The sequence below is a fragment of the Geotrypetes seraphini genome, chromosome 2, assembly GCF_902459505.1.
Source record: "Geotrypetes seraphini chromosome 2, aGeoSer1.1, whole genome shotgun sequence".
Lineage (NCBI taxonomy): Eukaryota > Metazoa > Chordata > Amphibia > Gymnophiona > Dermophiidae > Geotrypetes > Geotrypetes seraphini.
In genome coordinates this window covers 529,175,946-529,190,647 of record NC_047085.1, presented here as the reverse complement: position 1 = coordinate 529,190,647, position 14,702 = coordinate 529,175,946, and the positions used below count along the sequence as shown (strand labels likewise).

Genomic DNA, 14,702 nt, shown 5'->3' with positions numbered 1-14,702 from the left:
TGAAAATCCAGATATACAATGTCGACCGGGTCTCCCTTGTCTGTCTGCTTGTTTACCCATTCGAAGAAGTGCAGCAAATTCGTCAAGCAATATCGTCTTTTGCTGATGCCGTGCTGACTGGTCCTCATCAGTTTGTGTCCGTCAAGGTGATCAATGATGCGGTCTTTTATCAGCACCTCTATCATCTTTCCCGGTACCGAAGTCAGACTCACCAGTCTGTAGTTTCCTGGATCAGAGACAGGAAGACTTTGTTTAAGGAATGGAAAAGGTCAAAAACGGAAAAAACTGGAAAAAACACAAACAACATCAACGCATGTGCCATAAGGTGGTAAAAGGGGCCAAAAGAAACTATGAGGAAAAAATAGCCATGGAGGAGAAAAACTTCAAGCCGTTCTTTTGATATATCAAGGGGAAGCAACATGCAAAGGAAGTGGTGGGACTGTTGGATGACCATGGAATAAAGGGATTGCTAAAGGAGGACAAAGCCATCGCCGATAAGCTGAGCACATTTTTTGCATCTGTATTTACCGAAGAGGATATACACAACATACCGGAACCCGACAGGCTATATACAGGAAACGATGATGGGAAACTGACAAGGTTGACGGTCAGTCTAAAAGAGGTATGGCAGGCAGATTGATAGGCTTAAAAATGATAAATCCCCGGGATTGGTTGCCATCCATCCAAGGGTCATTAAGGAACTGAAAGGGACTATAGCTGAACTGCTTCATCTAATAGCAAATCTGTCGATCAAATCGGGAAAAATTCCGGAAGACTGGATGGTGGAGAATGTTATGATGATCTTCAAAAAAGGTTTGAGGGGAGATCTGGGAAAATACAGACCGGTGAGTCTGACCTTGGTACCGGGAAAGATGGTAGAGATGCTGATAAAGGACCACATCATTGATCACCTTGACGGACACAATCTGATAAGGACCAGCCAGCACAGCTTCAGCAAAGGATGATCTTGCTTGACGAACTTGCTGCACTTCTTCGAGGGAGTGAACAGGCAAATAGACAAGGGTGACCAAGTCGACATTGTATATATGGATTTTCAGAAGGTGTTTGACAAGGTTCCGCATGAACGACTACTTCGGAAAATTGCAAGCTATGGAATAGAGGGTGAAATACTCACATGGATTAAAAATTGGCTGGCAGTTAAGAAACAAAGAGTGGGGGTAAATGGACAATACTCGGCCTGGAAGAACGTCACCAGCGGGGTGCCGCAGGGCTCGGTGCTTGGACTCATGCTCTTCAACATATTCATAAACGATCTGGAAATTGGTACGTCGACTGAGGTAATTAAATTTGCAGACAATACGAAGTTATTCAGAGTATAAAGACGCAGGGGGATTGTGAAGATCTGCAATGCGACATAACCACGCTCGAGAAATGGGCAGCAACATGGTAAATGAGCTTCAACGTGGATAAGTGTAAGGTGATGTATGTCGGTAACAAAAATCTCACACACGAATACAAGATGTCCGGGGTGGTACTTGGAGAGACTCCCCAGGAAAGAGACTTGGGAGTACTAGTCGACAAGTCGATGAAGCCATCTGCGCAATGTGTGGCGGCAGCGAAAAGGGCAAACAGAATGCTAGGAATGATTAAGAAGGGAATCACGAACATATCGGAGAAGGTTATCATGCCGCTGTACCAGGCCATGGTACGCCCTCACCTGGAAAACTGTGTCCAGCACTGGTTGCCGTACAAGAAGGACACAGTACTACTCGAAAGGGTCCAGAGAAGAGCGACTAAAATAGTTAAGGTGCTGGAGGAGTCGCTGTACAACGAGAGATTAGAGAAATTGGGCCTTTTCTCCCTGGAAAAGGCCCAGACTGAAAGGGGACATGATTTAGACATTCAAGATAATGAAGGGAATAGACTTAGTAGATAAGGACAGGTTATTCACCCTCTCCAAGGTTGGGAGAACGAGAGGGCACTCTCTAAAGTTAAAAGGGGATAGATTCTGTACAAACACAAGGAAGTTCTTCTTCACCCAGAGAGTGGTGAACTGGAATGCTCTTCCGGAGTCTGTTATAGGGGAAAACACCCTCCAGGGATTCAAGACAAGGCTAGACAAGTTTCTGCTGAACTGGAATGTATGCAGGTGAGGCTGGTCTTGGTTAAGGTACTGGTCTTTGACCTGGGGGGCTGCTGCGTGAGCAGACTGTTGGGCGTGATGGACCACTGGTCTGACCCAGCAGCGGCAATTCTTATGTTCTTATCTCCCCTGGAGCCCTTTTTAAAAATCGGTATAACATTGGCCACCCTCCAATCTTCAGGTACTACAGACGATTTTAGCAACAGGTTACAGATCACTAACAGCAGGTCAGCAATTTCATGTTTGAGTTCTTTTAGTACCCTGGGATGTATACCATCCGGTCCTAGCAATTTATCACTTTTTATCATGTCGATTTGGCTCAGTACATCTTTCAGATTCACCCAGATTTCTTTCAGTTCCTCTGCATCATCAGTCTTTCCACTATGGCCTTATCCTCCCTGAGCGCCCCTTTTGTTCCTTGGTCATCCAACGGCTCCACAGATTCCCTCACCGGTTTTCTGCTTCTGATGTACCTAAAAAAAATGCTATGAGTTTTTGCCTCGTTTGCAAGTTTCTCTTCATATTCTTTCTTAGTTGTCTTTATCAATGCTTTGCATCCAACTTGCCAGTGCTTGTGTTTGTTCTTATTTTCTTCATTTGGATCCTTTTTCCATTCTTTAATGGATTTTTTTTGGCTCTTTCACTTCACCTTTTAACCACGCTGGCTCTCGTTTCCTCTTCTTTCTACCTTTGCTGATATGTGGAATACACCTGGTCTGTGCTTCCACGATGGTCTTTTTAAATAACATCCACGCCTGGTTTACAGTCCTAACCTTTGCAACTGATCCTTTTAGCTTCTTTTTAACCATTTTCCTCATTTTATTATAGTCACCTTTTTGAAAACTAAACACCCCTACAGTAGATTTCTTTTGCGACGTTACTCCCAGTAACAGCTCAAATTTGATCACGTTATGATCACTGTTTCCCAGCGGACCCAACACAGTTAACTCCTGTATTATGTCTTGCATTTGTCTAAGAACCAAATCTAAATTAGCACCTCCTCTTGTCGGTTCCTGGACCAGTTGCTCCAAGAAGCAGTCATTTATGACATCTAGGAATTTTATCTCCCTAGCACTCCCCAATGTAACATTTAACCAGTCAATGTTGGAGTAATTGAAATCACAAGCAACCACTATACCTACTCTAAAATCACTAATAGAGAATCCCACCTGCATTCACACAACCACAATGAATTAAATCCATAGGAAGGAAGAGCAGACAAACAGGCCAATTGTACACACAATCATTCAAAAGGCAAAAAAGCAACACATGAAAAAGAAAAAAAGTAGAGAAAAAAAACCTCAGATGAGCTTTATGGGTAAAAAAATTCCACTTTCTGAAATCATAGACAAACGATCAGCCGATTCTTCTTCCATTCTTAAAGAACAAAAAGTTGATTCAATGTTTGCAAGGAAGGAGTCAGTATATCACAAAGGTGTTTTCTACAACAGCTGTTTGTTGTTTTTTGGCAATTTTCTGCCTTTGGCTTCACACTGCTGATTACTAACTGTGCCTTTGTGATATACTGACTCCTTCCTTGCAAACATTGAATCAACTTTTTGTTCTATAAGAATGGAAGAAGAAACGGCTGATCGTTTGTCTATGATTTCAGAAAGTGGAATTTTTTTACCCATGAAGCTCATCTGAGGTTTTTTTCTCTACTTTTTTTTCTTTTTCATGTGTTACTTTTTTGCCTTTTGAATGATTGTGTGTACGATTGGCCTGTTTGTCTGCTCTTCCTTCCTATGGATTTAGTACATTATGGTTGTGTGAATGCAGGTGGGATTCTCTATTAGTGATTATAGAGTAGGTATAGTGGTTGCTTGTGATTAAAAAGTACTCTCTCCTGTGAATTTTTGTAATTGAAATCACCCATTATTATAGTGTTGCACATTTCTCCAGCTTTCCTAATCTCTGAAAACATTTCTTCATCTGTCTGCTCATTTTGTCCCGGGGGACAATAGTATAACCCAGTCTTTGTATTCCTTCCCTTCACACATGGAATTTCTATCTGTAAGGATTCCACACTGCTATCTACCGTATGTCATGCAGAATGTTTATTTTATTTGATTCAATTCGCTGTTTAACATATAGCACAACCCCCCCTCCAATTTGATCTACTCTATCCTTGCGATGTAATTTGTACCCAGGTCCCATTGATTGTCCTCCTTCCACCAGGTCTCCGAGATGCCTCTTATATCTATCTCATCAATCTGTGCTATATACTCTAACTCTTCTATTTTATTTTTTAGGCTTCTAGCATTTGTATACAGACACTTCAAATTGTGTTTTTTCCTTGTAACTACAGAACGCTGAGAAGACAGGGAGAATATTTGAGTCTTTTACTCTGCCTTCCTGTTAAACCCTACTGGCTTTCTTTCACCATTATTGGAATCTCTCTACCGGGACTCCCTAACTTGTCGATTTGGTGTTACATATAAAAGAAGACTCATTCTATTATACAACATGTTCTGAGGCAGAGTTGGCAGTCACAGTTGATGCATTTGTTTGCTAAAATATTTCATATACGCAGGTATTTTATGTCTTAACATTTTTGCCGTTAACTGAGCAGGTGTAAAGGTCTGTGGCTTTAGTCTAGTCATGATTTCCACTAGTTTACCCCAATATTTGATAAAGAGACATAGATTTCTTTTTCTTTATATAATATGCTAAAAATAGACATCAGTGTTAGATAATCCAATCAAAGCCAGACATGCATGTGCGTTAGAAGCTTACAGGGTAATTTGGGGCACTTACATTGGATGGGCAATAAGTCGACACAGTTTCCAGTGTTCTCACTGGGCTCTGATTCATTTGCATACCAAGCTTTGTACTTGTAGATGGTACCATCAGTCCATTCCCAGGTCTACAAATGTCAATCCAAGGAACAGAAGAATCTTAGTAACAAGTTACACCACGTTACTTTAAAAGAGAAAGATCTTTTCCTGGTGTGTTTCCCTAAGACAGTGTATTTACCCTAGCAATGTGTTTATATAATATTATCCTACAAAAAAATCTTTTAATTGTATAGTATCCTGAGACAGTGATGTCTTAATAAGTGAGGGCTCTCGTAAGAGCAAATTAATATAAGCATTCATTATTCTAATGTGCAGATCTACCTTAAGAGACAGAATGAGGATCATAATACCTCCCCGGATTTATGGAGTCCAATCCATACTGGTTCGTCCATTTCAAGAGCTGAAATATATGAGCCTATGATGCTTGCCTCAGATTTACCATGAATGGAAGCCAAGTTTGTTCCACTCCCTAAGTTCTTGCAATATGACTGTAAGGAAAGAAAACATTCTCCAGTCAGCAACACAGAAAGGGGACAGCAATCTGTCTATGTATGTACAATGGCCAGGAGGCAGTAGGGAGAGATATCAGTGCTGTGTACACTACAGGCAGATGAAAGGGGAGAGGGCTTTGCTCTGTAAAGGGTTCAGTATGCATAGAGAAGTGAGGATTGTGGGTCATGTTTTTTTAGGTTTCAACAACCTCAGAGCCTTGAGCAGATAATTCATAAGGTATCCAGGCAAAAAAAATAAAAAAAAGATTTCTTGGTCCTCAGTGATCTACTTCCAAGAGGAAACTAATCAGAGGACATAAGAGTCCAGAAGACCTGCACAAATGAAAATATAGTGGCCCATTTCTCCAGACATCTTAAAGACGAAGATATTTTAAATTTAATATGATGAACTACAGGGAAGCCAGTGCAAACTCATCAACAGAAGGGTATTGGACTCACAGACCCCTCAGCCTCCACAGAGATGTCTGACCACAGCCAAATGCTTTTGATAGGACTGCTGTTAAAGTTGATTAGAGTGTTAGAAGAAGCACAGCACAAAGCAGCTAATTTGTTAGTACAGAGTATAGTTTAAAAAAATTAGTCCAATAAAAAGATGACTTAAACATAAGAACATAAGAAATTGCCCCCGCTGAGTCAGACCAGAGGTCCATCTTGCTCAGTGGTCCGCTCCCGCGGCGGCCCATCAGGCCTAGTGCCTGAACAGTGGTCCCTGATTTATTTTGTAACTTACCTCTAATCCCATCCCTATAATCTACCTTTACTCTTATCTGTACCCTTCAATCCCTTTGTCTTCCAAGTACCTATCCAAAGCTTCTTTGAACCCCTGTAGAGTGCTCCTGTTTATCACATCCTCTGGTAGCGCGTTCCATGTATCCACCACCCTCTGTGTGAAAAAGAACTTCCTGGCGTTTGTTCTAAACCTCTCCCCTTTCAATTTCTCTGAGTGCCCCCTTGTACTTATTGATCCCCTTAATTTGAAAAATCTGTCCCTGTCTATTTTTTCTAAGTCTCCGCTTTTCCAGGGAGAAAAGCCCTAGTTTTTTCAGTCTGTCAGTATATGAGAGGTCCTCCATGCCCTTTATTAGCTTAGTTGCTCTTCTCTGGACCCTCTCAAGTACCTCCATGTCCTTCTTGAGGTACGGCGACCAGAACTGAACACAGTACTCCAGGTGCGGGCGCACCATAGCACGATACAGTGGCAGGATGACTTCCTTTGTCCTGGTCGTGATACCCTTCTTAATGATACCCAACATTCTGTTTGTTTTCCTTGAGGCCGTGGCACACTGCGCCGACGCCTTCAATGTTGTGTCTACCATCACTCCCAGGTCTCTTTCAAGGTCGCTCACCCCTAGCGCTGATCCCCCCATTTTGTAAGTGAACATCGGGTTGTTTTTCCCTATATGCATGATCTTGCATTTCCCTATGTTGAAACTCATTTGCCACTTTTTGGCCCATTTTTCCAGTGTTGTCAGATCTTTTTGGAGATCTTCGCAGTCCTCCATGTTATTGACCTTGCGATATAGTTTGGTGTCATCCGCAAATTTAATAACCTCACATTTTGTTCCTGCTTCCAGGTCGTTAATGAATATATTGAATAGGAGCGGTCCCAGCAATGACCCCTGTGGAACTCCGCTCGTGACCCATCGCCAGTCTGAGTAATGTCCCTTTACTCCAACACTCTGTTTCCTGTCCGCCAGCCAGTTTTTGATCCATCGGTGGACCTCTCCTTGCACCCCATGGTTCCATAGCTTCCTTAGTAGTCTTTCATGTGGCACCTTGTCGAAGGCTTTGTGGAAGTCAAGGTAAATGATATCTATGGATTCCCCTTTATCCACCTGGCTGGTTACCCCCTCAAAGAAGTATAATAAGTTCGTGAGGCATGACCTGCCCTTGCAGAAGCCATGCTGGCTCAACTTTATCTGCCCATAATTGTTGATGTGTTCCCAGATGCTGTCTTTAATCAGTGCTTCCATCATCTTTCCCGGGACCGAGGTCAAGGTCACCGGCCTGTAGTTTCCTGGGTCTCCCCTTGAGCCTTTCTTGAAGATGGGCGTGACATTTGCTATTTTCCAATCTTCCGGAATCTCTCCAGTTTTTAGGGATAGGTTGCATATTTGTCGAAGTGGCTCAGCTATTTCGTTCCTTAGTTCCTTGAGTACCCTTGGGTGAATGCCATCCGGACCTGGCGATTTGTCACTCTTTAGCCTGTCTATCTGCCTGAGGACATCCACCTTGCTCACCTCTAGCTGGACCAGATTTTCATCCTGCTCTCCTTTTACGATCTCCTCGGGCTCCGGAATGTTGGTTGTGTCCTCCCTCGTGAAAACTGACGTGAAGAACTTATTTAGCCTGTCAGCTATCTCCTTTTCCTCTTTTACCACTCCCTTTCTGTCCCCATCATCCAAGGGTCCCACTTCCTCCCTTGCTGGTTGCTTCCCCTTAACGTACCTGAAGAATGATTTGAAATTTGTTGCTTCCCCTGCCAGTCTCTCTTCATATTCTTTTTTTGCTTTCCTAACCACTCGATGACACTCCTTTTGGTGTTTTTTGTGTTCCTTTTGGTTCTCCTCTGTTTTGTCCTTTTTCCATTTTTTGAATGATGCTTTCTTGTCACTTATCGCCTTTTTCACTGCATTTGTTATCCACACTGGTTTTTTTGTTCTATTTTTTTTGCACCCTTTCCTGTACTTGGGGATGCACAGGTTCTGTGCTTCGTGCACTGTGCCCTTGAGTATGGTCCAGGCATTTTCTACGGACTCCATCTTCCTTGCGCTGTCATTGAGTTTCTTTCCCACCATTTTCCTCATGGCATCATAATTCCCTTTTTTGAAGTTAAGTGCAGTCGTTGTAGTTCTTTTCACCTTTGATGATCCAATTTCTAGCCTGTACTGGGTCGTGTTGTGATCGCTGTTTCCTAGTGGGGCTAGTACCGCCACCTCCTTAGCGGGTCCCCCTAGTCCGTTGAGGATTAGGTCAAGAGTGGCATCACCCCGTGTTGGTTCCGTGACCAGCTGTTCCATGAAACAATCCCTTGTGACCTCCAGGAATTTGGTCTCCCTCATGCAGTTTGAGTGCCCAATACTCCAGTTTATTCCCGGGTAGTTGAAGTCTCCCATCACCACCACACTTCCGCTTTTGCATACCTGCCTCAGTTCAGCCTCCAGATCCTGGTCGATTTCTTCCGTTTGTCCAGGTGGGCGATAGTACAGACCCAATTTTATGTCTGCTCCTGGTAGCTTAACCCATAGTGATTCCAAGTCGTCCGCCCTTACTGTTGTTTCCATTCTGGTTGAAGGTATGGAATCTTTTATATATAGCGCTATTCCTCCACCCTTTTTGTGTGACCTATCTCTCCTGTAGAGTTTGAATCCTGGTAAAGCCACATCCCATTCATTGTCATCAGTCCACCACGTTTCTGTGACTCCAATTATGTCTAGGCCCTTTTGCTGGCTAGGATTTCCAGCTCTCCCATTTTAGCCCTTAGGGTCCTAGCATTAGTGTATAGGCAAAGTAAGTCCCGTTTGTTCGCCTTTCTTGCTGTTTTTCCTCGTGGTTTGGCGCTCCTGGCCCCCTCGTGAGTTGCCAGACTCCAAGCCTCGTCTCGGTCATCCTCCTCCTGTGGTGTGTCTGTTTCGTCCTCAGCCTGTTCCCCTGTTTTTGGTTGTCCCTCTGGATTCCGTTGTTCTCTATTAGTACTACTTGCCAGTTTTATTTGTGCACAAGACCCCTGCAATTCTCCCTTAGGTCCTTTTTCAAAAAGTTCCCACTCAGACCTGAGCCCTCTTTTACAGTGTCCTTGCTCAATATCTTTGGCCCGGTTCCCCTGCATTGCGTCCTTAGGTTCTTTTTCCAAAAGTTCCCTCTCAGTCCCGATCCCTTTTTTACAATGTCCTTGCTCTATGTCCATGGCCCTGGGCCCTGTGCTGTATCCTTAGGTCCTTTTCCCAAAAGTTCCCACTCAGTCCCCAGCCCTCTTTTACAATGTCCCTGCTCAGTATCCTTACTTGATACTTTTGTCCGATGTGTCAGATAGACTGTTGGCTTTCCCCTCTTCCTCAGTTTAAAGCCAAATCAATGACGCTCTGGATGTTGCGTGCCAGCATCCTTGTCCCAGTCGTGCTCAGGTGCAGTCCGTCTCTCCTGTAGAGCTTATTCTTTCCCAGGAAAGTTGTCCAGTTCCGTGCAAAAAGGAAACCATCCTCCTCGCACCATCTCCTGAGCCAACCGTTTATTGCTTGTAGTTTGCTCTGCCTCCTTACGTCTGCTCTAGGTACTGGCAGGATCTCTGAGAAGGCCATCTTCCTTGCCCTCAGTTTCAGTTTCCTCCCCAGGATCCTGAACTGATCGGTTAGTGCAGTCCTGTTGTAGTCCCTCCTGCTGACGTCGTTGGTTCCAACATGGATTACTACAGCTGTCTCCTCTGTCTCGGCCCCTTCAAGGATCCTCTCGATTCTGTCGGTGACGTTCTTCGTTCTTGCCCCCTGGAGACATGTCACTAGACGGTCCTCTCTCCCTCCAGCTATGTGACTGTCCACTCCTCTTAGGATTGAGTCTCCCACCACGATAGCAGATCTCCCCTTCCTCAACTGTCTCTCTGGTCTCAGGTCTGTATCGGTGATGCAGTCCTCTATTCCCTCCTCCGGGTTCTGTCGGGTCTCCTCCTCAACTGCCTGTCCAGATTCTCCGCAAGGTCCTACTCCCTATGGTGTCTGGTGGATTTTGTCGTCCGTCTGTTAGTTCCCTCCTTATGTGCTTGTGGTCCTGTGCCTCCACCATCCTGCAGGCCTCCTCGATGAACTTCTCGAGTTCCCTAACTTGTTCTGTAATGTGGTCCTCTCTGGCGGTGTCTTCCGTTGCCCAACACTACTCCTCTATGGTGCAGAGTCCCTCCAGTTCCTGTACTCGAACCTGCAGTCTCCCAACCTCCTTCTTCAGGCTATCCAGTTCCTGGCATCGACTGCATATGTACGCCCGCCTCCCGGAGGGGAGGTAGTCATACATATGACATTCGATGCAGTATACTGGGTAGCTCTGCTGGGCTCCTACTGCCTCCATTTCTTCTATCCTGTTCCTATGTCCCACGGTGCGTATGAGTGGTGCCTGGCGTGCAGCTAGCTGAAAGAGTAGAGAGAGAGAAGAGTGAGAAGAGAAGAAAAGTACCTTAGATTTTTGCTGCTGGGCTGCCTGGGCTCCTTCTCAAGGCTCCTTCGCAAAGGCGCTCTCACTAAAGCGAGCGCCTTTGCTGCTCGCCTTCGCTGCGCGCCGAACGGCTGCGCGCCATTGGCTCTTCCCCTTTTAAGGGGGAGCTCCGGGTCTGCTGCCGGTGATGTCATGGAGTTGGCGGAGCTAACTCTCGCCTCAGCCCCTCACCCTCTGCCTCTCTCCTGCTCCTTCCCTTCTGCCTCCACGTGTCTCCTCTGTCCTGCCTTCTGCTTCTCTCCTCAGCCCTCTCCTCCTCTGCCTGCCCCGATCTCAGCTACAAAAAAAAATAATAAATAAATTTTGTACCTTTTGTCATTTCTGCTTTCTGCTTTCCTCAGCTTCTGTTCACTCTCTTCTTTTATCTGTCTGCCCTCTCTCCCTTCCATCCAGCGTCTGCCCTCTCTCCCCATTCCGTCCAGTGTCTACCCTCTCTCTCCCTTCCATTCAGCATCTGCCCTCTTTCTCTGCCCTTTACACCCACTGTCCGACCTCTTTCTCTGCCCCTTCCATCCAGCATCTGCCCTCTTTCTCTGCCCCTTCCATCCAGTGTCCGCCCTCTCTCTCCCTTCCATCCAGTCTTCTCTTCTTTATATGATTCATTTTAGCTTCACCCCCTCTCCATTTTTCTCTTTCTCCTCTGTCTCCACCCCTCCCCCTATGCTCTGGCATCTCTATCTTCTTATTTTCTTCTTTCTACCCCACCCCATCCTATGGTCTGGCATCTCTTTATCCTTACCCTCCCTCCCCCCCATGCCCTGCATCTCTCTCCTTTCCTTTCTTTCCATCTCTCCTTCTTCCTCCCCTTCCCTTCCATGGTCTGGCATCTTCTCTCCCTCCCTTTCCCATGATCTGGCATCTTTCTTTCCTCTCCCTTCCCTGGTCTTCCTTCTCCTTCCCCCCCAATTTAACATTCTCCCTTATCTCTCCCTCATCCCCAATCGGATGCATTTCCCTCTCTCCCCCTCCCCAGGATGGGTACCTCTCTCTATGGGGCCTTCTCTATATCACCCTCATCCTCTCCAGAAAAATTGCCTTTTATCATTGGTAGAGGCAGACTTCACAACTCGCTGGTCTGGCCGGGATTGGGCCTTTCTCTCTGCTGGTCCCGCCCACTTCCTACTTCCACAAAGGCAGGACCCAGCAGAGAGGAAGACCCAATGCCAGCCAAAGGAGTGAGTTGTGAAGGCTACCACAGCTGCTGCCGTAAAGGGGAAGAGGCTCCCAGACCATGGGGGCCCCCTGGAGCTGTGGGTCCCAGGGCAGCTGCACCCATTTGCCCATCCCCCCGGGAGCACCCCCCTTATGGTCTGCACCTGGGGCAGACTGCCCCCTTGTTATGCCACTGCATGAATATAATATATAAACTGTTTTGATGGTAGCCCTGTTTTGATGGTCCCATCCTCTTTGCCTTTCCTCTCTTTTTTAGAAATACATAGATTAATCTGGTTGATTAAATTGTTTTTATTGTTACACAGTCCTGAAGCAGATTTTATGAAACATGGCAATATTAGGTGTGTGGTTTTTAAATATTTGATTAACAAAAGATTTTGAAGACTATTCTCTTTCAACTTGCTTCTTTCACAGGGTTTACTCTTTGGTTTGAAATTCTGAGATCAAACAAACCAGGAGAAAGATCTCCACAATCCAAGTAGACACGCACAAACTACAGTGGAGATACGTAGTAATGTTGGTGTGCAGTTTATTCATAAAATGTAAAAGTATGTGTGGTGGCTCGACACGCATGTTTCGGCTGATATGGCCTGCCTCAGGAGCCTTCCTTGAAAGGATCAATTACTTGGGTAAATCACTTCATCCAAGTATTCTAAGTTCATTTGAAGATACCATACGAGTGTTTGCAGAGACCTCCATATTGTAATACATTCTACCAATGTGGCCTCCAGCCCAGGTGCGTTTGGCATATCAGGGGAAAACTTTGTCATTTGACAAGCCCAAGGACCTCGACGCTTTTGTGCATGCTCTGCCACCAGTGGTGGCAGGGGCGCCTTGAGTTGTTTCAGTGCCTGGTGACGGAGATTCTGTGTTTCAAGGGCTGCAAGAAACTTTCCTGATCTATTTGCCAAGGCTGAGGGACTCTGCCTGACTTGGGAAGCAGTGTGGGAGAGCGGACTGATGGCTAAGTTTTTGACCTGCATTGATTGAGAATGCTATATTTCCTGCAGCTGTATTATTGAGGGTGGGCTTGTGTAGGTGCTGGGTAGATCTTCCTTTGAAGGTCAGTCCTCACAGGCCTGGCTGTTTACTTTGCAATGCATTGTTGGGGCCACAGGGGTTTTGGCTAGTTTCTAAGCTGGATTATTTTGCATTTTTCCTATGCGGTTCCTTATTTTCTGTTTTCTGCTTTATCTTTGTTCTTTATCCTTGTTTGATTCTTAGTCATGGGGCCTGCTTACTGAGTGGGGCGACTTAGGGAGCTAAAGCATTGTTTACCTGAGTTTTTCTTTTTGCTATGGCAGAGGGTTATCCTCCTGCGGGAATGTATGGTTATTATAATTGTTGCTTTGTAGCAAGAGTTCCTGGGAGGCTCCTAATTGTGATTGGAATTGCATGTATGATATAGGAGTTGGGTGGAGGGGGAGTGGTAGGGGAGGGGGGTTCTAATGTAGGGCTTTTTTGGGTTTTTTTGGTTGTGTACGATTGTTCTGTGGTATGTTTGTGTGTGGGGGAAGGTGGGAGGGGCGTGGGCTTGAGAAGGTGCAAGGATTTCTGAGAAGCACTGGAGCTATGGAGAAAGCATTTTGTTCCTCATTAGGGGGGTCTAGCTGGGGGGGGACCCAGCCCCCAGCCCTTTCCAATAATAGTGTCACTTTGGATGAGCACGATGCATTCCCACTTAGATCATGGTTAAATTAAAGGTTATTTCTCTTAATGCTGATGGTATACACTCGCCGGTGAAGCGCACCAAAATTCTATTCATGTTGCACAAGTTACAAGCTGATGTAGTCTATTTACATGAACACACCTTACTAATTCTGAACACGCTAAGCTGAAGAGGGGATGTGTGGGGGAGATCTGGTCTTCTTTGTTCAATGGACGGAGGAGGGGAGTAGATATCCTGGTCCATAAAAAATTACCTCTGCAGGTCCACAGGATCATTTCGGATTCCCAGGGCAGATATGTGGTGGTGTTGGGTGAGTTGTGGGCTACTCCAGTAGTCTTCTGTAATGTTTATGCTCCAAATAAATATCAATATAAGTTCTTTACTGATTTGGCTGCTACCCTGACAGCCTATCCGTCACACAAATTGCTGGTGGGGGGTGATTTTAATTTTACAGCTAATCTGGGATCCAAGATGGCCGCTGACCCTGCTGGCTGAATAACACGCCACAGATTCTTACCTCTAACAACTTTTGCACTGCTGCTTCGGATTGATACTTCCTCTCTAACTTGAGAAGAAAGCTGGAATCCCTAGAAAATTTTTCTCGCAATAATAATCTTAGATTGACTAACTTTCCAAGGGTTGCAACTTTTCAAGGGATATAGTGAAACGTTACATGATGGAAATTTTGGAAATTCCTGAGGATACGTTGCCACTACTTACTCAGGTTTATTATTTACCTATCAAAAAAGATGAACAATTACAATCACAAGAAGGGGACCAGCAACCATTTGATGTTTCAGCAATGTTGGAAATTTCCGATACAGAAATGGCTAAATCGGCGACGCTTCTTATCACAGTAGCCTTAGCACCAGATAAAAACTGGCTGCTTAGGCTTTTCTTTAAAAAATAGACAAAAAAATTTTTGGACTTAAGATATTGATTTTTCTAGATCTGGCATGGGACACACAAAAAAGGAGACGCAAATTTCTCCTTTTAAAACCAGGTGTTACTGCTCTTGGGGCGACCTTTTTTCTCCGTCACCCATGTAAATGTGTGATACAATACCGTATGAAAAAATATGTTTTCTTTTATCCAAGCTGTATTTTGCTGTCCCAAAGGGAAGGTTAGGTCTGGGGTTCAGGAGCATAACTTTGCTCCCGACCTTGAGGGGCCTTAGGTCAGAACCTTTTGCATGTATTTCCTGCAAATAATTCCTAGACTTTTCTGTGTTAGTCAGCACAGTAGTC

General features: G+C 45.0%; 1 protein-coding gene across 3 annotated transcripts in view; it reads right to left on the bottom strand.

The window, feature by feature from the left end:
- LOC117354787 (regenerating islet-derived protein 4-like) overlaps positions 1-14,702 on the bottom strand; it is a 267,166-nt gene that overhangs the window by 84,820 nt on the left and 167,644 nt on the right. For all 3 annotated transcript variants that reach the window (XR_004538251.1, XR_004538252.1, XM_033932760.1), the window contains exons 4-5: positions 5,253-5,390; positions 4,862-4,970 (exon numbers count right to left, since the gene is read on the bottom strand). Coding sequence is in view for 1 of the 3 variants with exons in the window: in XM_033932760.1 (XP_033788651.1) it covers positions 4,862-4,970; positions 5,253-5,390 (247 nt within the window). In the remaining 2 variants the exon portion in view is untranslated. The remainder of the gene's footprint in view (positions 1-4,861; positions 4,971-5,252; positions 5,391-14,702) is intronic.